A 26,951-nucleotide genomic window follows, 5' to 3' on the forward strand; every position below is an offset into this window, starting at 1 on the left:
GCAGCTGAAGTGGGTGGCCATTCCTGAGGCCTGGGTGGACCGCACTGAATACGTTCAAGTACCTTCAAAGGAAAGTGAAAAGTTGGAGAATTCTGGAATTCTCAGGTCCCCAAGAGTAAATCAACAAACTCAGGAACCTGAGATTCCAGGCTGAATCATCCTGGACTGCCCGCTAAAATCAAAACACCAGGCCCTGCTCATGGGACACAGGCTGACTCCCAGGCACACCCTGCAGAGGGGTCCTACCTCACCCCGAGTCCATCCTCCAGGAATAGCAGCTGCTCGAGGAGTGAAGTTGTGAAGTGGGAGGGAATGGAGACCGGGGAACCGGGTGGCCTGGGCTTGCATTCTGACTCCATTACTTGCCACTTTTGTAACCTCAAGCAAGTTAATTTCTTTCTGCCTCCATCTTCTAGATGAGAAAATGGGTTGTAATGGGATGTACCCGGCAGGGTCGACTATGAGGATAGATGATTTACACATTTATTTTTTTAAAGATTTTATTTATTTATTGTGGGGGGGCTCCGCTCGCAGGGCCTCCCCACCCCCCTCCGGCTGCCACGGATGAGAATAAGTCTACCAAGACATGATCTGCTTGGGGAGGAAAGGTGGCCAATCTCTCAAAAGAGAAGGGCCAAGAGCCTGTTCCTCAATGGGCTTTTATTGGGTTTGTTTACACAAGAATTCAGGTAAAGCTCATTAATCATTGTTAGGCAGTAAGGATCAAACAATAGATAACAAAGAACTCTGAGGGCCTATTTTGAGTCAGGGTCAGATAGCTAAAGAGCTGTAAAACTTTAAGGAACAAACTTACTTCTTGCTTAGACCCTTATCATTTAATTGAAAGCATTCTAAACAAAGCTGGTTTCATAGGATTTTGCATATTCTTTCTTAGGCCTGATCACCCAAGGAACCCACCCTTTCCAGCACAGGGCTGCACCACCCTCTGTCATTGTTTCAGGCTTAAGTCGGGCAGGGAAGTAAGGCAGCCAAGAGATTAGGAGACTTCTTGCAAACAGAATGAGGACTCAGGCTTTGTCAAAGCTGGGGGGTGAAAGTCCATCACCCCCTTTTGCTGTAGCTCCCCAAGTCCTTCCTTGGGGGCCTCCCACGTGATCGTGCTTGGCTTAGGTTATTCCCCCCTTTGGGGAATCTTACCTGTCATTGGCTAACCGCCCAAGCATTGGGGGCCAGTTATGGATGAAGTAAAAGGAGCAGAAGTGGTGCTCCTGCCAGAGAGGTAAGCTTTGTCTCCTCAGTGGCTTATGGTCCCAAGGTCCCTCCCTCAGCCTTAGCCTTGGCGGGGGTTACAGCTTCTGAAACCAGGCAGGGAAGTTCCCAACAATTTATTTTTAGAGAGGGGAGGGAGAAAGAAAGGACAAGAAACACTAATATGTGGTTGCCTCTTGTGTACCTCCTGCTGGGGACCTGACCAGCAACCCAGGCATGTGCCCTGACTGGGAATCAAACCGGTGACTCTTTGGTTGGCAGGCCAGCACTCAATCCACTGAGCCACACCAGCCAGGGCTGATTCATAAATTTAAATCCATGGACGTGTGCCTACCAAGGAGTCAGCACTCTGTGAGCTGCTCTGTGTAGCTCTCTGTATATACTCCTGTCTTTCAGAGCTCTGTCCTGCTCCCTGCAGCTGGGATGCCTTTTCACACCTTGCCATTCCAGAAATCAAGAATTTTTTCAAAGCTCTAAGCATGCCATATGTTCTGAGAGAAGCCTTCCCTGACACCGTTCTTCTGTACCCAGAGTATATCTCTATTAACACACATCCTCAAATCAGTTGCTTAACTGTGTATTGGATATGACTCCCAATGAAAACATCGGCTGTGTAAAAAAACATAACTATGTTTCTAATACCTTCATTTGAGCCATTAAGGTGCACTGGAAGAAAATCCAGACTATTCCAGGGTCCCTGGGACCCCAGGGGCCATATCAGGTGCCTGGGGATGGGCTAAATTAGCTTGTTCCTGCTGCCAAAACAAAATACCACAGGCAGGGGGCTTACACAACAGAAATCTGTTTTCTCAGAGCTCTGGAGACTGGAGGGCCAAGATCAAAGCTTGGTTTCTTCCGAGGCTGCTCTCATGAGCTTGCAGGCAGTTGCCAGGTTGCTGTGTCCTCCTTCAGTCTGTCCTCGTACAGGAGCATCTCTGGTGTCTCTCTTGTGTCCTGTTCTCCTCTTCTTATAAGGAATTCCCACACTACAGCCTCATTTTAACTTAATTACCTGAATAAAAGCCCTATCTCCAAATGCAGGTACATCCTGTGGTTACCGGGGGGTTAGGGCTTTGATACAGGAACTCTGGAAGAACATAATTTGGCCTACAAACATGGGGTACAGAGGAAGTCCACACAGTGTCCAGGCAAATGGACAATCCATCTGGTCCTCGGCCACTGCACCTGGGCTACTCATCACAGAAACACCCAGGTTCCCGGGCAGCCCTTGCACACTGCAGTCCCGCAGCCTTCAGGGGCTCTGCCCAGGGGACAGGGCACAGGTCCCCCTGCCCTTCAGCCCTCTTTGCCTTTGCTCACTCCTGCCCCTTGGTCCCAGACAATCCGTCCCTGCTGCACAGAGTGTCCTCTCTCCCTTTACTGTTAGCCAAGACACTGTGTGTCCAGCACGTCCCCTCTCCCCAGGAGCTGACGCTTTTGAAACAAAAGCAAGGAGGACCCCAGGGCTACTCCTACTCGCTTCACCACCTTGCCCTTCTCCTGAGACATTAAGGGTAGCTCACTGGCTGCTTGAAGTGGGGGAGAAGAGACCCAAAGAAGAGGAAAATATCTCAAAATGATATGCCTGGCTTTGTTTGAAATACATAAAAGATAACACAAATGGCTGGATGGACAGAGGGACATGATAACATGCAATAAAGTACATATAGTGAATGTTAATGGTGGTATCTAAGTAGTGGGTGACGAGTGTTCAAGAGATGTTTGAAAAATTTCAGTATAAATTGGTAGTGGTGGGGGCAATACTAAGGTTCACATTTGCCAGCCTCCTGCCAGTCCATAAGTTCCTTGGCTAAATGTGCTGGCTTTTTCTTACTGACAATTCAGCGCTTAGCACTTGGTAGCCTTAAAAGTAAGCTCTCAAGATAGCTGGACACTGAAGGAACCGCAGCCTTGGAAGCCCAGCATTCCCCAAGCTGGGGCACCACGGAGCCCTCTAGTGGTGAGGGCGCTCACTGCACTCCTCGGGGACCGGTTTTGCGGACCGCTTTTGCCACCACCGGAGACCTGGAGCCATCAAGACAATACTTCATCAAGGATGTGAGAAGAATCTAGAATGTGCCCTGAGAGTTGAGAAGACTTAACTGCTCCAGCCTATTGCCCATTGAGCGCACCTACTAAATGAGTGCCTAGCACCCCTTCAACTGAGAATACTCGCATCAGGTCAAGAGGGAGTTCGTTGCCTTACAGCCTCTCTCTCTGTCCCTGGGCAAGCGTCTGTGAGGGACCAAGACCCCTCATTTCAGGCTCCAGTTCAATTGCCAGCTGGAATCATAACAGAGAGCCTCTGCAGTTAGTTCTGACCTCTGACGCCTGGGGCAGCAGACACAGGGAAAGCGGGGGTGTGCTGGCTGTTGAAGGGCTGGAGGAGGAAGGGATAGAGCAAGCCGATTTCGACTGAATTGTGTCCCCTCAAAATTCATATGGTGAAGCCCCAATGCCCAGAAACTCAGAATATTACAGTATTTGGAGAGAGTGTGATTAAGTTAAAATTGAAACTGGAAAAGCCGGAGTTCATGCTGCCTGTCACTACTAGAGCCGATAAGCCAAGAGTGTTTGGCCCCGCACGCAGCCTGCAGGCCACACGCGGCCCCCAGTGGCTATGAATTCAGTCCAACACAAAACTGTAAATTTACTTAACAGATTATGAGATTTTTAAAATTATATGTCACAATGTATTTAATGTGTGGCCCAAGACAACTCTCCTTTTTCTAGTGTGGCCCAGAGACACCAAAATGTTGGACACCCCTGCAATAGGCAGAGACAGGGATTGAATCTTTATGAGCACTTTATTCATATGGCCGGCGATCTGAAAAGCTGGCAGGTTATGTGCCCTAACACACCATTTTAAATTCCATTTCAAACTGACCCTTTTTATAAGAAGAGAAGTGTAGGTAAGGGGTTTGGAATTCTGGGAAAAAGTTAATCAGATAAAAGCTGCAGCATTCCTTATCTGTGTCTTTGGCAGTGGGCATCTCCCCCTGGAGCACAACGGCTCAGATACCATCTTGATTGCTTGAAGTCCTCCTGGGGCAGGAAGGTGGAACTGCCTAAGGTCTCCTGGGGTCAGGGTGGGTCCTACCTTCAGTTCCTGGAATGATAGCTTTTACATACATTGATTACTAGCTCATTAGCTATTACCTAAAAATAAAATTTTCCAGCATTTGAGTCTACCGTCATGGGGACACTTCTGTCTCTGTGCCTGTGATCTACCTATTCTTTGGGAGGTACCAGTCAGACCATCCCCTCTTCTGATAACACATTCCTTCCTGACTTGATGGAATTTGGGGCCCTGCCAACTGCAAGGACCAACCTAGGTTGAGCTACTCAGTTCTTCCTAATTCCCTAACATTAATTGCTTGCCACCAGCCCAGGAGGTAAGGCTTACAACAGAGATCCAGACCAACAAGCCCTGTCCTTATAGAATTTACACTCCAGTGCAACCTCAGTTCAGGGAAGCCTTAGCATTTGTCTTCTCCACACACTAAGCAAAAAACATGACCCAGAGCATCAGTGCAGAAGAGCATTCTGTGCCCTGGAAACTATAGCCACTAACTGTCCTGAACTTCACATAAGTACATGAACAAAAGCAGTTCTTCCTATATTTTTAAGGTATAAATGGTCCGGGATTACCTGACAGAAATGAGCCTGGGAACCACTAAGACAGAAGAACCAAATTTTATTTTTTTTTTGCATGGAATTTAATATTTCTTTTAAAAGGATCAAAGTAGTCACCAAGGGAAAAATCATTATTGTATTGTACTTCCTAATATCTTTTTACAAGTTTTATAGTGTTTTTTATTTTCCTCAGTTTTATTGAGATATAACTGACATATAACATGGTATAACCTTAAGGTGCTACGATTTATGTAAGTTTATATAGCAAAATGACTACTGCAATAAGGTTATTTAATACATCCATCACCTCACTTTTTTGTGTGTGGTCAGAATCTTTAGGATCTACTCTCTCAGTAACTTTCAAGTGTGCAATACAGCACTATAATCATCGTGCTGCACATTAGACCCCCAGAACACATTCGTCTTATAACTAAATGTTTATACCTTTGACTGCCTTCATCAACTTCCCATAGCCCTGAGCCCCTGCTAACCACCAATCTACGTTGCTTCTATGAGTTTCTTTTTATTCAATATAAAAATGAAACCAAATTGTATTTGGCTTAGTGCACTTAGCATTGCTAATCTTAAAATAGAAGGCCAAACTGAGAGGCAGCATGCATTTATTTGTGAGCAAAGTTCTGATTAGGAGACAAGGCAAGCAGTATTTATGAGATTACATCAATAGAAGGAAGGTGTTTCTATAGGAGCAATAGGAAGGTGTTTCTGTGTTCCTATTAACAAAGTGATGTTAATTCCAGGGAATGTTTTCAATTTTCATTTCAGTAGTCATCAGTCAGGTAGTGATAATATTTGCTTTCTCATTTGGGGCAGCAATATTGCTCTAGGTCCTGTCCAAAAATTATTTTGCCCCTTTAACATCCCAAAGGTTTTAGCAGGAACTTCCTCTGTGAGGAAGTTCCTCTGGAACGGCAGCTCCTGCTCCAAAATTAAACTGGGTCTCTCTATATTATTTTGTAGCATAATTCCTAAGGTTCATCCATGGTGTTGCAACTCCTTATTTATTATGACCGAATAATAGACCCAAGACTGCTGCTCCAGAGCTTGTTATGTAACCCCAACTGCTATTCTTGCTTTTCTTCCCAAAGGCCAGTAAAAGCAGTCATTTGACACATGTACTCGTTCGAATTACACTAACATTCTCTATAATTTATTTCCTCACAAGTAAATCTAACACAACCACAAGCAAGATCAAACGAAAGAACCAGGGCACTGACTTGCTTAAGAGGACAGCTCACAACTGGCGGCGTCGGGGCTCGAACCCCTCATAAGAACTGGAAACTCCAAAGGCCAGCTCCTGAGCTGGTAGTGCTTTTTCCGTCCACGCGCCCCAGGAAGCCCCACCCCGGGCGAAGGACGATTTCCGTGAATATTGACAAGGGGAAAGCCGGAAAAAGACAAGAGGCGGGGTCAATCAGGGCGCTCTAGCATTCTCCGACTCTATGGCTACCGCCAATTGACAAGTCCAAGAGGCAAGGCTCCTCACTATTGGACGCGCAGCCTCGTGTAGGCGGGCAGCTCGGTTTGCGACATGCTGATTGGCTGTATCTACCATGAGGTCGGAGGGGCGGGGCATGAGGCGTACAGACTGGGTGACCGGTTGCATTTCTCAGCCTGCGTGAAAACTGGCGCATGTGGGCTCTCCGCTCGCTGCTGCTGCGGTCCGCGGCCGGGCGCACCATGTCTCAGGGGCCCGCCCGCCGCCAGCGTCCGCCTAAGGATCCGCTGAGGCACCTGCGCACGCGGGAGAAGCGCGGCCCGTCCTGGGAGCCCGGGGGTCCGAACACTGTGTACCTGCAGGTGGTGGCTGCTGGCGGCCGGGACGTGGGCGCGGCGCTCTATGTCTTCTCCGAGTACAACCGGTAAGTGAGTCGAGCCTGGAGTCCGTCTGCTTACCGAACCCCGCCCGGCCCTCCGTGTGCGGGCCGTGACACGTGGGATTTCGCCATTGCCTTTCAACTTTGTCTTTGGGTGGGTGGGGCATCCTAGATCCCTTACCTCCCACGTCCTTCTCGTTTCCCGGAGTCCCTGAAGAACATCAGACTTGGATATAAGCGTCCTCTTTCCTACCCGTGGGCTCCGAGTGCCCCCTTGGCACTGACTGTGCGCAACCCCTCCCGTGCACACCAAGACGGGACCTCAGAGTTGGTGTGTGAGGTCGACAGGCCTGATTATGGGGAAAGGACCTGTCTGGACCGCATCCCCAGCCTGCACAGCTCCAAAACCCCACCTCGTCTCTGCTAAAACCTCTCAAAACCCAGTATCCTAATAGCAGAAATGCGGCCAGGTAGCGCAACATGGATTTTTAGGTTTGGGTTTGTTTTTTTTTTCTTCCCCCGAGTGTACAATGAAACATCTAAACAGTGGCAGAAATTTTACAAAATAGAATCTGCTAAGTAACTTCTATAATGTTTATTCTGTAGGTATCTCTTCAACTGTGGTGAAGGTGTCCAGCGACTCATGCAGGAGCACAAGTGAGTCAACTGCTTTCTTTTGGGGCGAGATAATTATGGGCTTTGAAAGCTGAGGTGAGAAGCAGGAGTGTTTTTATAAAAACAGCAGAAGAAAGGGTCCCTGGTCAATCCACTTTGTTGTGGTCAAATGTTTTCTCTTTCTCAGACTGAAGGTGTCTCGTTTGGACAACATATTCCTGACCCGAATGCACTGGAGTAATGTTGGGGGGTTGTGTGGTGAGTACACTCTTTTCAGGGCCAGAGACAGGCAGGATGTCTGTGGGATTTTAACCTGCCTTGCCCTTTTTTTTTTTTTTTTTTTTTTGCTTATCTTCTGAGACAAGGGCTGATGGAATTCTTTTTATGCTATGCCAGTCAGCTACAGCATAGAGATCATCAAAAGCAGTGACTCAGAATAGAAGAGTTTAATGTGGATACTGCCCTCAAATAGTCCCATCCACTCATTTATTAAGTTGCTGGACTGGAGATGTGTGACAGTAAACTGGAACATGTCCTGATGGTGATTACAGGTACCGTACTTACCATCAAGAATATCAACAGCTACACAGATACCCACTGTCCAGATTATCCCATTATTAATGCCCGCCTGCTGTGAAGGTCAAGATTGTGCTGCCACCAAATTCTGTAAGCCTTGTAATGTGGATAGGAAGGAGTGTAGTGTTGTACTAGTTGCATTTTCAGAGCTGAGACTAGAATGAAGCAAGAAGATGTCTAGGGTGCAAAAATTTAAAACCATTCTTCACCTGAATGATTTCATACCTGAGGTGACTGATTGCCTCACCCTAGTATCAGTCCTGTTCATTCTAAAGGCATCTAAGGGATATCTGGTGTCCCTCATACCTCTGGCTAGCATCACTTGTGCTGTACACATGTTCTTGATCATTCACAGCTGGAATGAGCAGAAAAATAGCTGGTTTTTAAAAAGTTCTCCTGCTGGCGGTGGCTACAGGTCAGAATAGTGAGAGATTTGATTTGTCTTTTTCAGGAATGATTCTTACTTTAAAGGAAACTGGGCTTCCAAAGTGTGTACTTTCTGGACCTCCACAACTGGTAAGTCTCTCCTGACTCAGGTTTCAAAACTAACCACACGTTTTAAAAGTTATGACAAGAATTTTCATGTTTGCATCAGTCTTCTGTTCTCCAGAGATCATCAACAGTGGAATAAACCCTTTACCTTTCAAGATAAAGAGGCCTGATTCTAAAACTTGCTAAATGTATAACCCTGAAGAAGTTACCTCTTGGAGCCTCAGTTTCTTCATCCATAAAATGGCTGTCGTGTTTCATAGAGTTGTTAAAGATTAAATGAGATAACACAGATAAAGCACTAAATCTCTTAGCTGTTTGGCACCAAGTAGGCACACAATAAATGTTAGCTTTTATTCTTAGCTATTTACCAAGTTTCAGACATTTCATACCTTACGACTGTTGAGAAGTGTGCATGTGGTTGTAACTGTTGAATAAATAGTTCATTTCCCAGTTCTTAAGATGAAGGCAGCCAATCACCAAGTACCATTAATTGTCTCCAAAGTAATGTCTCAAATCCATCCATTTGTCTCCATCTCATTTGTCTTCATCTCTGTCAACTGCCCCCGCCTATTGGGAGAGCTTCCTATATCCAGTCTTTCCTCTCTGTAATCCACCCACCACACTGTAGCCAGGGGGACTGCTTTCAGGCTTAATAGCAGAAAGTTACTTCCATCCTAGAAGCCTCCAACAGTTCCCCATTCACTGCCTTCCAAACCCCTTGTCTGGCCCACAAGTCCTGCAAACCTTGGCCCTTGCCCACACTGGCATCCATATCCCAGGCACCAAGCTGGAGCAACACAGACCAACTCTTAGCCACACTGCGCCCCACCGAAACTCCTTCTCATCTCAGGGTTTTCATCCATAATCAAGTTCCTTCTGCCTCCTTTCATCTCTGCCTCAGTCTTTCTGAACTTTCAGGGCTCAGCTAAAGGTCATTGGCTCAGGAGCTATCCCTGACTCTCCAGACAAGTTATATCCCAGCCCCCAGCGTTTTTCCTGTCTCTTAAAGAGCACTTAGCACAGCTGCCACTGCGTTGTTGTTTGTGTTGTCATGTGTTTCATTTTTGTCTCCTCCTCTGACTCAAAGTTTCCTGAGGGCAAGGACCCCATCTTCTCACTGCTAACTCCTTGGCATCTAACATGGAGTGAATACTTGGTAAATGTTTGTGGAGAAGAAGTTTAAAATAGTTATTCAAGGTCATGTTGATACCTCTTATGTTCTTGAATACATTGTTGCCTTCTGTATTTATGAAGCCATTACGGCTCACTTCTTTCTCTTCATTCTTTTTTGTAGGAAAAATTCCTAGAAGCTATCAAAATATTTTCTGGTCCATTGAAAGGAATAGAGCTGGGTATGTCCCTGACTCCGCCTCATTGTCTCTCATTTCTTCCTCATGTGTGCCCCAGTCTGTCAAATTAGAATCCATAAAGATTTATCTAAATTAAACCTTAAAATGAATCCTTCATCAACATAGATGCATTTTAAACATCGCCTGTTACACTTTCTAGGCCCCCACCTCATATCCCCTAAATGGAGGCTGGAGATGGTTCTCAGAGTCCAATTAGTTTGGATTCCTAGCTGTAGGGAGGAAGGGTGTGAGCAGAGAGACCTACAGGTTTTGTCTCCATCCTTTTACACTGACCCTCAGTTTTGGCTCTGCCACATGGGGCCTCGCCACAGGGAAAGGCTGACCCAGGACGGTGCAGGCCCTGTCCTGGAAGCTGTGTGCTCCTCCAGCTTATTTGTGCTCCCCTTCTGCAGAAATACCAGTGTCTTGTTTCAGAAGCCATACTTGCCCTTACAGTTGACATGGCAGATTCTCTGGCCTCATGGTGTTTATGTGTTAACATGTGTCTCTTAAATTTGAGTATTGCTTTCTTTTTTTAATGCATAGTCACCAGTGATCATAATATGTCTTTTTGTTTGGCCATAGCAAATATATTATTTATTTTGTTATTTAATCTTTACTGTATTTTTTCCATTACTATTTAGACCCCTTATACACTTCTCCCTCCAAGTAAATATTATAACTGAATAAAAATACACGTTGCTTCTTTTGCCCAAGTTTTAATTTACTCAGACATTCTGGTTTTAGTGCAGATTCTCACAAAAATTCCAAGGCAGTTCGGTTGCTTGTGGTTGCTGATCTGTAAAGCTCACCTTCACGCACGTCTGTGCTAATGCGGTTGCTTTCCTGATACCTCTTTCATGCAGCGGTGCGGCCCCACTCTGCACCAGAATACAAGGATGAGACCATGACGGTTCTCCAGATCCCCATATACAGTGAGTGCGGGAGCCATGTGTCCCAGGAGGGGTGGGGCACGCAGGCCCTGGGTACGGGGAAGGTGGCTGAAAAGAGAAACTGCCTGAACACTGGCTTGGTGTGTACCCAGCATTATTTTCTGAGCATCGTTAGGGAATTGAACTGAGCTGTGGTTCCTGTCCTTAAGGACCTGATGATCTTAAGGACAAAACATTTAACGTACATGTAATGACAGTGCCTGTACTTTGGGGTATTAATTACTTCAGGTGCTGGCAGAAAATAATCAGTACAGTGCTCATAGATTTGCATATTAATTGCTTGGGGTTTATTTGCCATGATGTAAATACCTCCTTTGCTATAAGGATTCTGGAGAGGTATACGTGATACATGTTTTTAAATACATAGCAACCTAATAGAATGTTGTCAGAAGGTCAGAAGGTCACAGGAGCCTTTTCAGGCCCCAGGGCCAGATGATGTGGCTTTGACCCAGAGAGAGACTGCTTGCCCGTCAGGCCCTGCTGTGTCAGCATCTTCCTTGCATCTGGCTGAGCACACTCCGTGTCAGCCTTTCCAGACTGCCAGGAGAATTCAGAGTCATTTCTCTGACACTGCTAACTAGTGTGATGCTTGCCAGGTGCTGAAGGCATACAAGTGAGAGCTTGCAGCAAAGGCCAGAGTGGCCCGGGACCTGACCCCGGCTCACTCCTGCTCATATGTCTTTCCTTTTCTGACCCCCATCCCCACCGACCCTCCACTCCCTTCCCAGCACGGGGCAGTTCACTTTCACATGTATTTGTGTGACCAGCATGAACTTGCTCCACCGGCCGGCATAGCTGTCCCAGTGCACAGTCAGCACTGAGGGACTGAGTGTGCCAGAGGGGCTGGGCACTGGCTTCCTTGAGCAGCATTTCTTTCTTTCTTTTTTTCTTTTTGATTGTGAGATTTAACTGACTGCAAAATTATGCCCCTTCTCAGGTAGATGGGTAACGTTTGGGCCTAGGTCTGTTTATTGAGTGATAATAATGAATAAACTAGCCAATTACATGCATGCTTTTTAGTTAACAAACCCTGTTGAGTTCCTAGTATAGCCAAGGCTCTGAGCTGAGCAGAAACGTAAAGACAAGTACGATGTACCCACGGCCCAGAGACCAGGTGGGGAGGTGGCTGGTCCTTGCTGTAAGAGAAGGCATGCTGTTTCCACATGTGAACATCCAGGCCCTGCCTGGGAGCTCACCTGGCGTGGTAGGTAACTTGATTGTTTCCCATCCTCACCAGGTGAGCAGAAGTGTGGAAATCACCAGCCATCACAGAGTCCAGAAAGGCTCAGTCCAGAGCAGTCTGCAGACTCTGCACCACCTGAGAATGAGCAGCGCTTTCCGGATGGTAATGCTAATTGAACAAAACAGTGCACTGTCCAGAGAATTCTGTTTTCTTAGTCCATTGCCATTCATGCCCTAAATGAGAACCCTCATCACAGGAAGGCTGCCTGTGTAAAACAGACTTGTTACTTTCACATTAGGACTTGGCCCGTGGGGGGCTGGGAAAGGGCGATAAATGTGGCAATGCAGGGCTTTGAGGCCCATCAGCAGCCCCTGGTGTGCCCCAAATTTTGTGTTCAGTTTATGTAGAAGCAAATTGATTCATACAGAGGCTTTGTGTTTTTGATTACTGCGACATTGATGCAGATTAACTTTTCATGAATGCAGAAGCTATAACTGCTTAGCTATAAAACAGTCAGATCAATGGGTTGATGTGCACCTCTTGTGTCAGAGAGGCAACCTACTGAGAAACTGAGTTAAAATGCCAAGAGGAGATATATCAATGGAATTGGACTGCTTAAGGATTCTCTTGTCCAGTGCTGGGCAAGGCTTGATGAGTTCCCTGTGCGCCCTGAGGAGTTCCCTGTGCGCCCTGAGGTGGTGGCTGTCTGGTGGCTGGGACAAGGCTGACCCTGTCAGCACCCTTTCTCGGGTGGCTCGGGAGGAGACTGGCACCCAGCTTTTCTCTGTGGGCCTTTTAGGTTTTGTTATTTCACATATGCTTGTTGATACTTATTTATAAAGCACCTTGCAACTTGTTTTTGCTCACTCCTCCACTCCTAGGTAAAATGTGTCATTTTTATACTTTTCATTTTCCATTCTGAGTTTTTCTGGTTGGAGTTTTTACATTTTTCACTTGCTCAGATTTCAACATGAGTAGAAAAATCAGAAGCTCTGATTAAAAAAGAATACCATTGCTTCCTTCAACCTTTCTATTGGAAGGATTACATGTTTTATTTTGTGTAGAGTCAAATTAGGTACCAGCTGATCATTGATCTGTGAAGCCTGTAAACCTTCACATGTGTTATAATCAGATTGGTTTTCTTCTCAGATGTGAGCCAGAGAAGGGGTGGCAGGGACCCTTCCTTGGTCGTGGCTTTCGTCTGTAAGGTAAGCATCTTCCCTGTGGGCTTTGTGAGCATGTACATGGTGAGCTAGTGCTTCCTGGAACTCCCCGGTAGCACCTCCTCCACCACCTGGGCCAAGATGAAACACGGATGCCCCTGTATTTCCCAACATGCCACCTATGCCATTATATTCTTTCAGATTTTCTTCCATTGTTCTTTTGGTCAGCCTGTATGTTCTTTTAGATTTGGCTATATTTCTGCAGTTCAAGACCATTTTTTTAGAGAAAGTTTTATTCTTTTTTTCAAATGAATCGGGCCTTTATTCCTCTCTCTTTTAGTTTGTATTATTTAACTGCTGACATCGGGACCAATTTAATATTGGCTAGTGTCCCCAAAGGCCCTGATTTGCAAATCCGAAGGTGCTCGGAGTCTATGAGAATGTTATTACGAAAAGGCATTTTTCAGGTCTGACTAATGGCCTGTTTTTAATATGACTTTGCATTAAAATTTTATTGTAATCTGCAACAGACGTTGTTGTCTGATCTGTGGTCAGACACTGTTTTGTTTCATGTGTTGATGGGGGCTTTGATTTGTTTTTTAAAACAAGCAACATTGATTTTAAAACATATTTGTAATTTTCATCCAAATTCTAACTAGTGGAAACAATTATGAAAGGTCAGTGGTGATATTAGTTATTAGTTGAAAGATCATTGTCAGTATCACCTATCAATTTATTTCAATAATAACTATAATTCTTATAAAAGTTAAATATTGCTGATAAGCTTAGTTGTGTATTTTTGGGTTTTCAGGAAGCAGAATAATGTTTTTGAAAGTAGTTTACATGGTAAACTGCCTGGTAGAGTGGATTGTGTAGAGCGGGATGGTATGTGTTCTGACGACAGGCCTCACCCCTACAGGCCGGGGCAGCTGGTCCGCCCCGAGGCCCCAACCCCAAGGGCCGCAGGCTGCTGCTTGGGTCTGTCTTCAGCCTGACTGTCCGCGGCCGCCTCCAGGAGCTGCTCTCACTGGCTCAGCCTCTGACCCCCTTTCCCTCGTCTAATCATTTGCTGTTTCTCTGCTAAGGGTTTGGAAGGCAGGAAAGCTGAGCTCGCTCAAGTTATGGGAGGTTGGTGAGAACAGGGCCTGTATGGAGAGGGCCTGACCTGAGAGCCCAGGTGCCCGGCAGCAGTGTGCTGCTCGGACTCTGTGGGCCTGCGTTCTGGCTCTCCTCTGTCTTCCACATGCTCTGCTCCCCTTGTGTGGGAGCGGCTTTCCTTGTGGGCTGAACTCAGCTTATAGTAAGGGCATGGGTTTTGCCTGCCTAAGGTCTGCACATTCCTGTTAGACATTAGAAGCATTCAGTTTTCATCTTCAGATGCATTCGGGGTTGTGTGGAGAGTGGTCAGAGCAGCGCTTGTTACTGTCACTGTCTAAAAGCATCATCTCAGCTCTGTCATTTCTGTGTTACGTGCACACACTTAAAGCTGTGATCCCTACCCTGGAGTAAGGTTTTCGAAGACAGAAAATTCTAGAATCCTAAATAGGGTTTATGATCCAAATTGGAGACTTTGCCCTACAAGTAATTTCTTAGCTTCAGGAAGTTAAAATAATATGCAAATGGTTTATATAAAGATTTAAAGAAGAAAATGAAAATCAAATATAATTGACTACCCAAAGACTTACTAACACTTTATGCCATTTCTGTCTTTTTTTGTGCTTCTTTACTATGTTAGAAATGTAGATGCCAAAAATGTCTGGACAAATTTTTAAGTACAGAATGATTATGAGGTTTAGTGGTAGGATTATTATTTTCTAATATAATAATAGCATATTAGAAATATAACAGCATTTCTCCAGTATAAAAAAAAACAGCATTATATTGCCAAACATGTGAAAAACAGAGGAGAGCACTGCCCGCACTGTGCCCTCGCACCACGGGGGGACTGCCACGTCGTGCGGTGGCTGTGCTCACCCCCACAGGCCCGTGCCCTCAAGATGCCCCTGCAGCTCTCCACGGATGCAGGCAGGATGGCAACACGGAATGAGGGTACTTGAAGGATCCTCTTGATTTGCTATAAAAATAGCAAGTGGGTTACATTTTATTAAATTTATAAGGAATTAATGTTGGGAAATGAAGCACTGTGTTTTTCAGTCATTCAGCTTTTATCACTAAAGCATTTCAAAATAAATAACTTCTTCAGAATAGAATATACTTCTGACTTTATCAGAAAGCAATAACCTAACCTGCAGTCTAATGAAGTATTAGAAAATAACAGCAATTAAAAAGTAAAACCAGAAAGATGCTCTTATAAGAAAATCGATTAAAACCAAGCTTCTTCATTAGTCACTGAAATTACATTTGGGTTCTTTTCATTCCAGCTTCACATGAAGAAAGGAAACTTCTTGGTGCTCAAAGCCAGGGATCTGGGCCTCCCGGTGTGAGTGGCGGGGACTGTGGCTGCCGGGGGTGGATGGGTTCCCTCTCGCTCGGAAAGCAGATCTCACAGAGCGCTCGCCTCCTCGTTTCAGGGGGACAGCTGCCATCGCTCCCATCATCGCTGCTGTCAAGGATGGGAAAAGCGTCACTTTTGAGGGAAGGGAGGTGAGGTGCCCCACTGTTATGATTTTTCAGCATCTACAGGGAAGGTTGCACAGAGCTGCTGTCTGGCTCAGGCCCTGCAGAGAGTACTTCTGAGGGAAGTGGAGCAGCTTGGATAGATTGCATCAGCTGGCTAAGCAATAAAATGAGATCTGTTGTCTAGACTTGTGCATATCAGCGCTGGCTGTGTGGGGTGTTTCTGTTGCCCATTTAGGATCTGGGGGTCCTCCTCCTAATAGGGTGGACTCTTTCCCTTGTCCTTGAGCTCAGGGAAGACCCCCATGAGGATGGACTTTGGGATGGCCCAGAAGACTGCTGCCATATTCTCGACCAGGATGTTTTTTCTAGCATGTAGGGATTTTAGGACCAGTGGCCATGGACCTGAGAGAACCATGCATGCCACGCCTGGCTTTCTAGCCACTGGCAATTTGAAACACCCCCTGCTAGTCAGCTGCCTGCCTGAGCAGGAGCAGAGGGAGCAGGAAGGATGTAAGAGGTAGTCCTTATAGGGGCTCTGTCCTGCTCAGCGGGGCTTATGCAGCATCACAGAGTTCTGGAAGGCTGCTGGGCATATTTGCTGGGCTGTGACTGCTCTGGGAGAGCCTCATGGCCCCAATGATTTTACAGATTTTGCCTGAAGAGATCTGTACTCCTCCGGATCCCAGCCTTGCTTTTGTTGTGGTTGAGTGTCCAGACAAAGGATTCATTCAACCCATCTGTGAGAATGCTGCTTTCCAGAGGTAATATGACAGGTCCTGGGGGGACAAGTGTGAGCTGGCCACTGCTCTCAGAGCCCAGCAGCATTGACGGGGCGTCCTCTGACCTGTGGTTGCTCCTGGCATGGAGCTGATTATCTGGGAAAACTCACTGTCTGCCTTTCAGAGGGTTGGTCCCATGGCAGGATTTATGCAGTGATTGGCAGTGGTGGGCTTTGTGGGTTACCCAGCCTTGACATGAAGTTAGAAAAGACGGAAGAGCAGAAACCTCTGAGGACTAGGAAATTACGGGCCCGTTACAGTTCTGAGTCTAGGGCAGGCCCCGAGCTTGCCGCACAGAGGAACCCTGGGTCAGTGCTGGGGCTTCAGTGTGCTCAGGCACCTCTGAGGGCAGCTGGGACCAGCCTGGCTGGGGTGCACGGAGGGGTGCCCCTCCCTGGCTGCCCAGTCCCATTTGTGCACATTTTGAGTTTGTATCATTTCATAAAGCAAAGCCCTATCCTTCCTCCCACCTAGGTTCCAAGGAAAGTCCGATGCCCCCGTGGCCCTCGTGGTTCACATGGCCCCGGAGTGTGTGCTTGCGGATAGTAGGTACCAGCAGTGGATGCAGAGGTATGGTACGAGCCACATTTCCACCCTTCACTCTTCGAAGTGCCTCCTGCCCTTACTTCTATGCCCACCTAAGCTCAGGGATTCCTGCTGTCCCGGAATCCTGAGAGCAGCTCTCGGTATCCCTCATGTGAAGAAATGTCACCGCTAGGGAGTGCAGTGTGTGCACTTGTCCCGCCTGCGTGAGGCTCCAGTTAGCATCAGCTTCCACGGTCTGCACTCAGCATCTGAACTTGTGCTGCCTTGTTGTTGACAGTTCATAGTGCATAGAGCCTAAAGAAGAGACTAGTGAGTTTGAAATAATAGCTCCAATTTATTAAACACCCATGTCCTACAGTATGTTAAGTATTCTACAGTTTGTTTTTTTTAATCTTCCTAACAACCCTGTGAGTCAGATGATCTAGCCAAATTTAGTCCCTAGAAGGAGAGCACATTTTCCTGTTGGCTTCATTGGCTGGCCAGCACCACGTGGAGGGAATTATTTGCATTGAACTCACAGTGCGTAGTGACGTGGGTGGCCTTCCAGCCTGCGTGTCCTGTATCTTCCCAGCATCTCCCTTCATCTCTTCCCCCATGAGCCTGGCCATCTGTCACTGCCCAGCTCTCTTCGTCCTCTGCTCCTTCAGAGTTGAGTCTTAACACTCATTATCTCTTTTCCTCTTACTAGGCTTTTTATTCCGTCCTGCACTCCACTTTGTTTCCCATCTCTAGTGGTAGGCTCCAAACATTGTAACTTTTCTTATTTTTTTCTGGTATTTTATTTTTTCTGGTTTGAATTTGGGGAGAAACTAGACTTTGAGATGAGAGAAGTAGGGTTAGGTTTGGCCATTTAGCAGCAGTCTTTCTGGCCAAGCCACTCGCTCCCTTTGCACACTTCCACCTGCACCACCACCTCCGGTCTCCAGCGCCACCCCTGCAGTGGGAACGCCCCCTTAAGGATGCCGGGAATGCACAGTGTGTTTCTTCGTAGGTTTGGGCCTGACACCCAGCACCTGGTCCTGAATGAGAATTGCACATCTGTTCACAACCTGCGTAGCCACAAGATTCAGACACAGCTCAACCTCATCCACCCCGACATCTTCCCCCCACTTGCCAGTCTCCACTGTAAGGTAGTGTCATAGCACGGTCCCTGTTGGCCTGGTCCCTACCCTTTTCTGTCTCTCCACGAGGTGTGTTTTTCTCTCCTGCAGGAAGAAGGCGCCGCCGTCACTGTGCCCACAGTCCGTGGGGAGTGCCTCCTCAAGTACCAGCTGCGTCCCCGGAGAGAGTGGCAGAGGTCTGTGTGGTGCTGGGCCTGCGGCATCATCTAGGTCAGGGGTTGGCAAGCCTTTCTTGTGAAGGGCCAGGTAGTAAATACAGTTTTAGGCTTTGCAGACTGTGTGGTGTCTGTCAGAACTAGTTAACTGCCACTGTCCCACAAGAGCCAGCAAGAGACACACATAAATAAATGCATGTGTGTGGCCGTGTGCCAACACAGATTGATTTGCTGAGACAAGCTGGCTCTGATTTGGTTGAGGTGGAAGGTGGGGTCCAACGATGACCCTTTTCTGCACTTACTTCCTCTGAGAGTAACAGGGCTACCTGCTCATTATTTTACAATGTGGAAAATCAGAAGTGCCTGGTGAAGAAAATCAATCCCCCATAATCCCTTCTTCCATACAGGAAAGAGAGTAATGGTTAACAAATTGTTTTTTGAACTGTGAGTAAACGGGGTGTATTTTAAAAAGAGCATGTGGGTGTACTGCGTATACACAAATGACACTGTATTAGTGTGTAGTCTTCCCTGCATCGTTATGTAGTTGCCAGCATGAGGTTTCACTGACATTCCTGATAGGGATGTTGGTTAATTTGAGATGTTTCCAAGTTTTTGCTGTTTTAATGAAACATGAAATGTCTTATGTAGAAATCTTTGCTAGAACTCAGTTCCCTTAGGGCATCTCTTAGACACAAGGTACCGAGTCATTATGACCCTGACCCATCGGAGGGCACTGGGTAAACATACGAGCCACTCAGAGAGGCTCTGCAGGCTGCCTTCCACCCAGTGACCTTAGAGGAACTTGCTGCCCTGCATCATCACTTGTTAAGATCTGAGTCTTGCATAGCTTGAGGTTTCCGGCCGTCTCCGCAGTGTCTGCGTTAGAACAGACCAGGCTCCTCCAGGTCATCACTGGACACTGAGTGCTGCTGTGGAAGAGGCAGTGGCAGCATGACTGGGGCCCCCAGACAGCGTCTGGAGAGTGAAGAGCTCATGGTCTCTTTGTCAGCATCTGCAGACAGTTTTGTAAAGCTGTGATTAACAAATGTAGCCACTCCCCCAGCTCACCTTGTACCTGTGGGTAGTAGAATTCCCAAACCTGCTGACTTGGAATCTTGAGAGCTAGGCCTGGGACTTCCTTCATAAGTTCCCAGGTGATTTTAGTTCTCAGTAAGGTTGAAGGGCCCCTGACCCAAGCCTTGCTGCATGGTGTGGCAAGGACCAGCAACATAGCGTTATCTGGAGGCTTGCTAGAAATGCAGTCTCAGCCTGCACCCCAGAGCCACTGAGTCAGGCCCTGCAGCTGGACGACATCCCCAGGAGGTAACTTGTGTGCACTTCAGCTTGAGAGGCCCTGCTCTCGGGCTATGCTCATTAGCGGCAGTGGTTTTCCTCTCTCCCCCTCCTTTCCCCTAGCCCTCTGGGGAATGCTAGAGGCCGGGGGGTGTCTACTGAGTAGAGACCAAGGATGCTGTACAGGACCCAGCCCCCACGCCAGATGTCAGTAATGCCAAGGTTGTCAGACTCTGAGCCTGGAGATGTTCTGAGGAGCTAGAGCTGGGCAGAGCTCACTCGGAGACGCCCTGCAGCTGACAGAGGTGCCACAGGGCAGAAGAGAACTGCCCAAACTCTCAGTTGCTTAGTCTTCAATCCTGATGTGAAACAACTTTCTGCAGACTTTCTCTACACATGGATTCTGGATCTCCAAACTGGTGTTTGTGGCCACCTGCCCCTTTTGGTCATCTGAAATACATTTCTCTTTGCAGGGATGCCCTCATTACTTGCAATTCTGATGAATTCATAGCCGAGGCCATGGAGCTCCCCAATTTCCAAGAGAGCGTACAGGAATATAGGAAGACGGCTCAGGACGGCCCAGCCCCAGCAGGTGAGAGAAGGACCACAGCTCTCTGCGCTCCTGTGGGTGTCTTCGCAGCGCCAAGTAGTGTCAGCATGGCTCACTCGGACAGGCTGCGGTCATTCATGCAGCCCACTGCTTCCCTGCTTTCTCTTTAGTGCCTGCCCCCTCCCGGACCAATGACATTGGAATGCTTGGTGATGGCACACAGGCATTCTCGACAAGGCACCTGCTGAGGGCAGCAGTTCTGGAAACTCCAGTGAGATGCTAGAAAAAGCTTTGAACCGGGACTTGGCCGGATTGGGATCTAGTCCTGGCTTGGCCATAAGAACCCACAGAATGTTCCGGCCACGTCCCCCATCTTGTTGGGCTTTCACTGCCCCATGAGGAAAAGTAGTTAGGGGCAGTACCTGACCCCTGCTCCAGTGGTGTCCAGTGCCATCTTTGAGAGATGACAGAGATAGAGAAGGCTGGAGTGGAAGACAGGTTTGGGGTGCTCATCAAGTCAGCACCAGGCAAGTGGAAACCTCACTTCCTCTAGTCGCAGGCACCCAGTGCTTGGGGAATACTGCCTCCCCTGGCCTCACTGGCCTTGGGGCTTGTGACTGGATTTCTGGTTCCTGTGTTCAAGACTTCCTGAGATAGTGCTTGCCAACGTGCACACGGTGCCTGCCGATGAAAGGGCTGTGGAAGGGGCACAGGGGGCAGAACTGGCTCTCCGGGTTTCCACTCTGGCTCTGCCTTCCTCTCTGGAGAGCTGACCCTTGAGCCCCACCCCTCCCACCCCCCACAAGCAGGTTGCTGCTGGGCTGTGTGAGCACACAGCAGGAGGTGCCAGTGGTGCTAAGAGCTGCTTGGAGATAGCACCAGCCCCTTGAGATAAATGCTGATTCTAAGCACAGAGAATTCCCCCTTTGTAATTTAAAAACTTAGAGCAGTTATTTTGAATTCATTTGCTGCACCTCCCAGACAGATAGCCTTTTTCCCACAAGCAGCCTGTGGCCCCTCTCACAGTGGCCCTTTTATACAGGCGTCCTCCCGAGACTCTGGACTTACTCATGTCAGGGCTGACTGCTGGCTCACACTCGACCCAGAGAAATTAACTCTGTATGTATTTTTCCATAGAGAAAAAAAGCCAGTATCCAGAGATCATCTTCCTGGGAACAGGGTCTGCCATCCCAATGAAGATTCGAAATGTCAGCTCCACGCTTGTCAAGATAAGGTAGTAGTGCTTTCCCCAGAGGTGTCTGTCCAGTGAGGAGCGCTCTGGTCTTCTAGACAAAAGCTCCTCTGCACGCATCAAGTTATTTTGAAAATGTAACACTGTAACACCCTGTGAGGTTGTCATCTTGCTAGAGAGTTGCCAAAAAAGGGTAGTGGCCTTCATGCATTTTCTAGTCTCAATAGCTGACTTAGACTTCTGGGAATCACTGAAATTTGTCACCCATATACTTTTTGATAAAAATATCCCATTATGCCATATACCATGCACCTTCCTAAAAAATTACCTCACTTAATTTTCACATTAATCCTATGAAGTAGTGACTACCCATTTTATTGGTGAATAAACTGACACTCACAGAGGTTACCTGTAAGTGACAGATGCAAATGTGAGCTGGTGTCTTAATCCCTGCATTGCACTGTCCCCTAGTTCCGTGCTGCTCGAGTGTGACACAGCCTCTGGGCTGGCACATGGGTTTTGTGTTCAGCCCTTTGGTTGGATGGCTTTTAGTTAGTTGATTCTGTTGGGTTTGCCTAGTGTCGGTTCTCTGCAGAGATTAATTGAGGGCATTCCGAAATGTTCATGGTGTACCTGTGGAAAAGTGAGACTCAAGGACCAGGTTTTAAAATTTTGCTTTGACATCTTAGGTGTCAGTGGTGGATGATACACAGCAATTAGAAGATGCACCCTGGTGTCAGATATATATATAGATCGGGGATTATTTTTTGTATAACCAAGGTTGTGCAGTAAAGCTGCTGGGTGTGGCCAGCCTTTCAGAGCTGAGAGTGGCTCCTGGAGCCCGCGGTGGTTCACCTGAAAGGTGCTGTCATTGGCTTGCGTTCCTCACTGCACTTTATTCCACAAAGGGGTGCAGGACGCTGAGGCTTCTCTCTGAGCATGGGCGCAGCCATCCTAGTCTCCCAGCTCTCTCCAGGAAGGAGGAAGGCCTGCGGGAGGCCTGGCCCTCCCACCCCGGTCATGGCTTCTAAGACAGCTGCTCCTCCAAGTAGCCAGCAGAGCTTGTGGAATGAAGTTCCCTGAGTCCTGCCTGAGGCCAGGTGAAGTGAAGATCCAGCCGGTGGCTGGGGGCGACATGACTTGCCCCCAGGGGAACATCTGTGGCCTGTCCTGCACTGGCCACCTTTGAGGACGAGGGCTAAGAAAACCAGACCTGCTTGGAAAGGGGTGAAGCAGCCCCGGGCAGCCAGATCTCCTATGTGCCCAGTGCCCACCCATGGTGTTATCCCCAGTGGGTGTCGTCACATCCGATCTGAATCTTCAGGGACTCATTGTTAGGATTAGTAAATGTCTTACCTTCTCATTCCACATAAGCATCTTCTTGAGGCCCAGTGTTTGTGTAGCTGTGTGTACTTTCCATGATCTTTAAAGGGCCTCAGGGTCCCTTGGATAGTTTTCCTCTCTAAGGATGGATGTTACAGCGGCCTTCAAGTTGGAGACGGTGCTCAGGGAAGCAGCATGAGAGGCTGGGGGAGCCAGGCCGTCCCACAGCGGCTTGCCGCGCTTCTCTCGAAATCAGCCCCCTGGGCTGTCGGGGGCCCTTCTCTCAGCGCCACACATCTCCCTCCTCTCCGCAGCCCCGACAGGGCCCTGCTGCTGGACTGTGGTGAAGGCACGTTCGGGCAGCTGTGCCGTCACTACGGAGATGATGTGGACAGGGTCCTGGGCAGCCTTGCCGCCGTGTTCGTGTCCCACCTGCACGCGGATCACCACACGGTGAGTGTGGGGCAGGGGCGCCCCCGAGGGTGGCTGCTGCTCTCCTTCCCTGTCGCTCCCAAACACGCCCAGAGCTTTGGCTTGTCGTCTCTCGAGGTAATGGTCTGTCACAAATCCCAGTGCAGTAGTTCTGCCCACAAGAATGTATTGTCTTTCTGTTTGCTCTGCTGTCCTGTAGCAATAGGAGTTTTCGCCTTCACCCAGATTGTCTTCAACCTTCTCACACGGCCTGGTCAGGGGAAACTGAAGGCCTAGCTGAGAGGCTTGTCTCCGTGGGGCAGCTGGGCCCCCAGCCACTCCCTTCTCTTTTCTGATCATGTTGTGGTGAGATTTCAGGTCACAGGTCGGCACGTACCAGCACCCACTCCAGTGGTGTTAGAGGATGGTGGCCAACAGGGAGCTGGGAACCACCGCAATGTAACCTGATGACCCCAGCACAGGGTCAGGTTTGGAAATGTCTAACCCATGTCTCCTTTCTCCTTCCCAGGGCTTGTTAAATGTCCTGCTGCAGAGAGAACGAGCTTTGGTGAGTGTGGCACTTGATTTTATTGCCATTTGAGTTTGCTTGGATCATATTGGATCCATAAATAGCTTTACCTCCTGCCACTCCACAGTAGTTTGATTGCAGTGTCTGCCATTGATTGGATCCTGGTTTTGTTGTTTCAGGCATCACTGGGCAAGCCCTTTCACCCTTTGCTGGTGGTTGCCCCCACCCAGCTCAGGCCCTGGCTGCAGCAGTACCACAACCAGTGCCAGCAGGTTCTACATCACGTCAGGTGAGCTGCCAGGCAGCCTGCACCCCAGGCTGTAGTTTTCCCCCTCCTCTGCGTGGTGGGGGCAAGGTCCAGGTTGATCTGAGGCAGTCCGTGATATCCCCAGCACCTTCCCTTGACCTGGCTGCAGATGGCAGAGGCAGGGGAGAAATGCTTTGACTCAAGTGTAAAAACTGTTAGATGATTCCCACTTAAGTGTCTGTTTTCTTGGCTGTGTTTCCTTGTAGCCCTCATTTCAGGTCTGATCTAAGCTTTAGACTTTTGCCAACACTTCTCCATAAAATAGTTGCAGGACCAAGCGCCTGCATGTTGGCGAGCACAGAGACTGTCCACGCCAGGTGGGTGAGTGGCAGGAGTCAGCCCTGTCCTCACCTTGTAGGGAATGAGCCCGTGTGCCTGGAGCCCAGCCAGCCTGCCCGGGAATGGCTTGTGATGGCCTTTACTGGGGGCAGCTCACCCATTAGGTTTTTTTCAATGGCTGGTGGTTTGGTTTGGTTCTTTTTCATAGACTATATTTCCCATCTTAGTGACTGTGATTTAAATTGTTTTTTTATAATGACTTTGGGCCTTTCCAGCCAGAAACTTAAACTTTGATTTAAGTTAAATTTTAAAAATATTTGTTTAAATGTTTTATTTCTCATAGTATGATTCCTGCCAAATGCCTTCAGAAAGGAGCTGAGGTCTCCAACCCCACAGTTGAAAGGTTGATTAGTTCACTGCTGAGCACCTGTGATTTGCAAACGGTATGGGCAGCCGCAGGTGGCGGGGAGGCAGGGAGGAGGCAGGGAGCGCAGCTGCAATCGCTCCCCTGCACCTTCAGTTTCAGACCTGCCTGGTCCGACACTGCAAGCATGCTTTTGGTTGTGCGCTGGTCCACACGTCTGGCTGGAAACTGGTCTATTCAGGGGATACCATGCCCTGTGAGGCTCTGGTCCAGATGGGTGAGTAGGGGCAGCCGATTCTGGTCCTGCCTGGCGGCCTCTGGTTGTCATTCCTAACATGCAAACATGCCACAGGGTAGGGGAGCGAGTGCTGGCCGGGAGCCAGCTGTGTGGACTGGGGCCAAGTGTTTTGGCAGCAGAGGACACTGCTTGATGCCTGTGCTTACTCCCTAGGAAAAGACGCCACCCTCCTGATACACGAGGCCACTCTGGAAGATGGTCTGGAACAGGAAGCTGTGGAAAAGACACACAGGTAGCGGAGACTGCTAAGCCGTCGTCACCCACGCCCTTTCCCTCCCCCCATGGCAGTGAGCACCTCATGTCAGTCCTGCAGAAAAAGACTGTCCTCCAGTGGCTCGAGGCAGGCCCGCTTCCCCCCAGAGGGCTGTGTGGGCTTCTGATCCAGGGCAGCAGTTTGCTGCTGGGCCCTTCTGCCTTATTTCTGTGGAGTTCTGTAGGCACAGTTCTCAGAGCAGCATAGCTTTAGAAAGAATTAGAAATACACTGGAATCAACTGGAGCCACTGAGGGAATTAGGAGGGGAAGGGGGAAGGTGGGACTGGAATTAGCAGGGGAAGGTACGGCTGGGGACAGGGCCCTTACGCCTGCTTGCTTTCCTCGCCTGGCAGCACGACCTCCCAGGCGATCGGCGTGGGGATGCGCATGAACGCGGAGTTCATCATGCTGAACCACTTCAGCCAGCGCTACGCCAAGATCCCCCTCTTCAGCCCTGACTTCAACGAGAAAGTTGGAATTGCCTTTGACCACATGAAGGTGTGTATGGGGTGGGCTGCATGGGGTGGGGCCGAGGCGGAGGGACAGCGCTGCCCCTGCACAAGGAGGCATGGTCGGGCTCAGGGCCAGCCCGGCGGGAGGGTGCCCGTCACCCTGCTACGACCAGCCCTGGGTTTGCAGGCCAGCCAGACCTTCCTCGGGCCCTTCTGGACAGACATCAGCGTCGATCGCTGGAAATTACTGAGAGCTTCTTGGAGGCTCACTGTGTTCCCACCATCCCATCACATGAGCCTGACCAAAGCCTGGAGATGGGATGTCCTCCCCTCTCCTCTCGTGAGTGGGAAAGCCAGGCCTGGCCCCCGGCACAGGCTGGGCCTCGTTATGAAGAGCTTGATGCTCAGAGCAGGGAAGCCTTGTGTTTCTGAGGCCTCTTCAGCTTTGCTGCCCTGGCCTGGCAATGCAGGTCTGCCTTTAGTTCCCTCCCTCTCTCCATGGAGTTTCCTTTTCTTTCCCAGTTGTGGTCTGTTGACTCCAGGGTTGCTGGGAAGGGGACCTGGTGCCTGCGGTGTGAGCACATGTTTCCCTACTCCCACTCCTGCCCCCCGCCCAGCCCTTCTGAGCTGTCCTCTGCCTCCGTCCTGCCTTCCAGGTTTGCTTTGGAGACTTCCCCACGGTGCCCAAGCTGATTGCCCCGCTGAAAGCTCTGTTTGCCGGTGACATTGAGGAGATGGAGGAGCGCAGGGAGAAGAGGGAGCTGCGGCTCGTGAGGGCGGCCCTCCTGTCCAACGAGCAGGTGGACAGCGAGCCCCAGCAGAAACCGGCACATGCAGAGGAGCCTCAGAGCCCACAGCGCAAGAAGGTCAGGGCGAAGTGACAGCCAGGAGTGACCCTGTACTTGGAAGGCTCACATCCTCCACCCCGTGCATGGGCACCGTGTGTGCGCCCTTTGCCTGGTGGAAGCCAGAGGGCGCCATTCCGCAGGGGGCACAAGGGAGTAGGCGGTGTGAAGCTGGGCAGGGACTGGTGGACTGGTATGCTGGACGTGTCTCAGTAATGGGGCCTGGCAGAGCCGTGGACAAAAGGCTGCTGAACAGAGGAAACCAAGGGTGACTGGAATCCAGCGCCATTGATACTAAAGTCACATGGAAAAATGGCACACCCAGGCCTTCTCTGGCCAAATTATTCCCTCTGTACACCAGAGACAAGTCATTTCCCAGGGAACATCGGGTTGTGGCCATGAAGTCCAAGTATCCAAGACTCGAGGAGACGTATTTCCAAAGACAGTGAATGCAATAAAGATTCCGTTTGGAACTCGAGTGCTTTGTTTCATCCTGGTGCCACCTCTGAGCAAGAGTCTCCCTCTGCAGCGTGCCCCTGCTGTCGGGCCCCTGGTGTGTTCAGGAGGCTAGCTCCAGTGGCGCGACCCCCGGGAGTGGCTCTCAGCCTGGTGTTCTAGCGAGACAGGCTGTGCTGGCTGAC

The 26,951-nt window shown here is 49.0% G+C and overlaps 1 protein-coding gene across 3 annotated transcripts; it reads left to right on the top strand.

The window, feature by feature from the left end:
• The first annotated feature begins 6,445 nt into the window (after positions 1-6,445).
• ELAC2 (elaC ribonuclease Z 2) lies at positions 6,446-26,788 on the top strand. 3 transcript variants are annotated; one of them, XM_028534469.2, is made up of 24 exons: positions 6,446-6,746; positions 7,308-7,358; positions 7,504-7,574; positions 8,344-8,408; positions 9,679-9,736; positions 10,600-10,668; positions 11,924-12,031; positions 13,019-13,077; positions 15,414-15,472; positions 15,564-15,636; positions 16,261-16,373; positions 16,866-16,961; positions 17,929-18,067; positions 18,149-18,234; positions 19,980-20,098; positions 21,194-21,290; positions 22,886-23,024; positions 23,512-23,550; positions 23,691-23,800; positions 24,441-24,540; positions 24,618-24,738; positions 24,913-24,991; positions 25,367-25,511; positions 26,122-26,788. In XM_028534469.2, exons 1-24 carry the CDS (start codon positions 6,517-6,519, stop codon positions 26,344-26,346), a joined length of 2,451 nt encoding a protein of 816 aa, XP_028390270.1. In that variant the 5' UTR covers positions 6,446-6,516; the 3' UTR covers positions 26,347-26,788. The 3 variants fall into 3 exon arrangements, with proteins under 3 accessions (XP_028390270.1, XP_035888853.1, XP_035888854.1); XM_036032960.1 differs by having other exon boundaries at positions 6,447-6,746; positions 11,924-12,034; positions 13,022-13,077; XM_036032961.1 differs by having other exon boundaries at positions 6,447-6,746; positions 23,512-23,553; positions 23,694-23,800.
• Positions 26,789-26,951: the final 163 nt, after the last annotated feature.

The sequence above is a fragment of the Phyllostomus discolor genome, chromosome 8, assembly GCF_004126475.2.
Source record: "Phyllostomus discolor isolate MPI-MPIP mPhyDis1 chromosome 8, mPhyDis1.pri.v3, whole genome shotgun sequence".
NCBI classification, from domain to species: domain Eukaryota; kingdom Metazoa; phylum Chordata; class Mammalia; order Chiroptera; family Phyllostomidae; genus Phyllostomus; species Phyllostomus discolor.

Excerpts from the sequence above, each read along its gene's own strand:
- ELAC2 (XM_028534469.2), top strand. The coding sequence starts at position 6,517 with ATGTGGGCTCTCCGCTCGCTGCTGCTGCGGTCCGCGGCCGGGCGCACC. Across the intron at positions 23,551-23,690 it reads TGCAGAGAGAACGAGCTTTG|GCATCACTGGGCAAGCCCTT; the intron begins GTGAGTGTGGCA and ends TTGTTGTTTCAG. Across the intron at positions 24,541-24,617 it reads GCACCTGTGATTTGCAAACG|TTTCAGACCTGCCTGGTCCG; the intron begins GTATGGGCAGCC and ends CTGCACCTTCAG.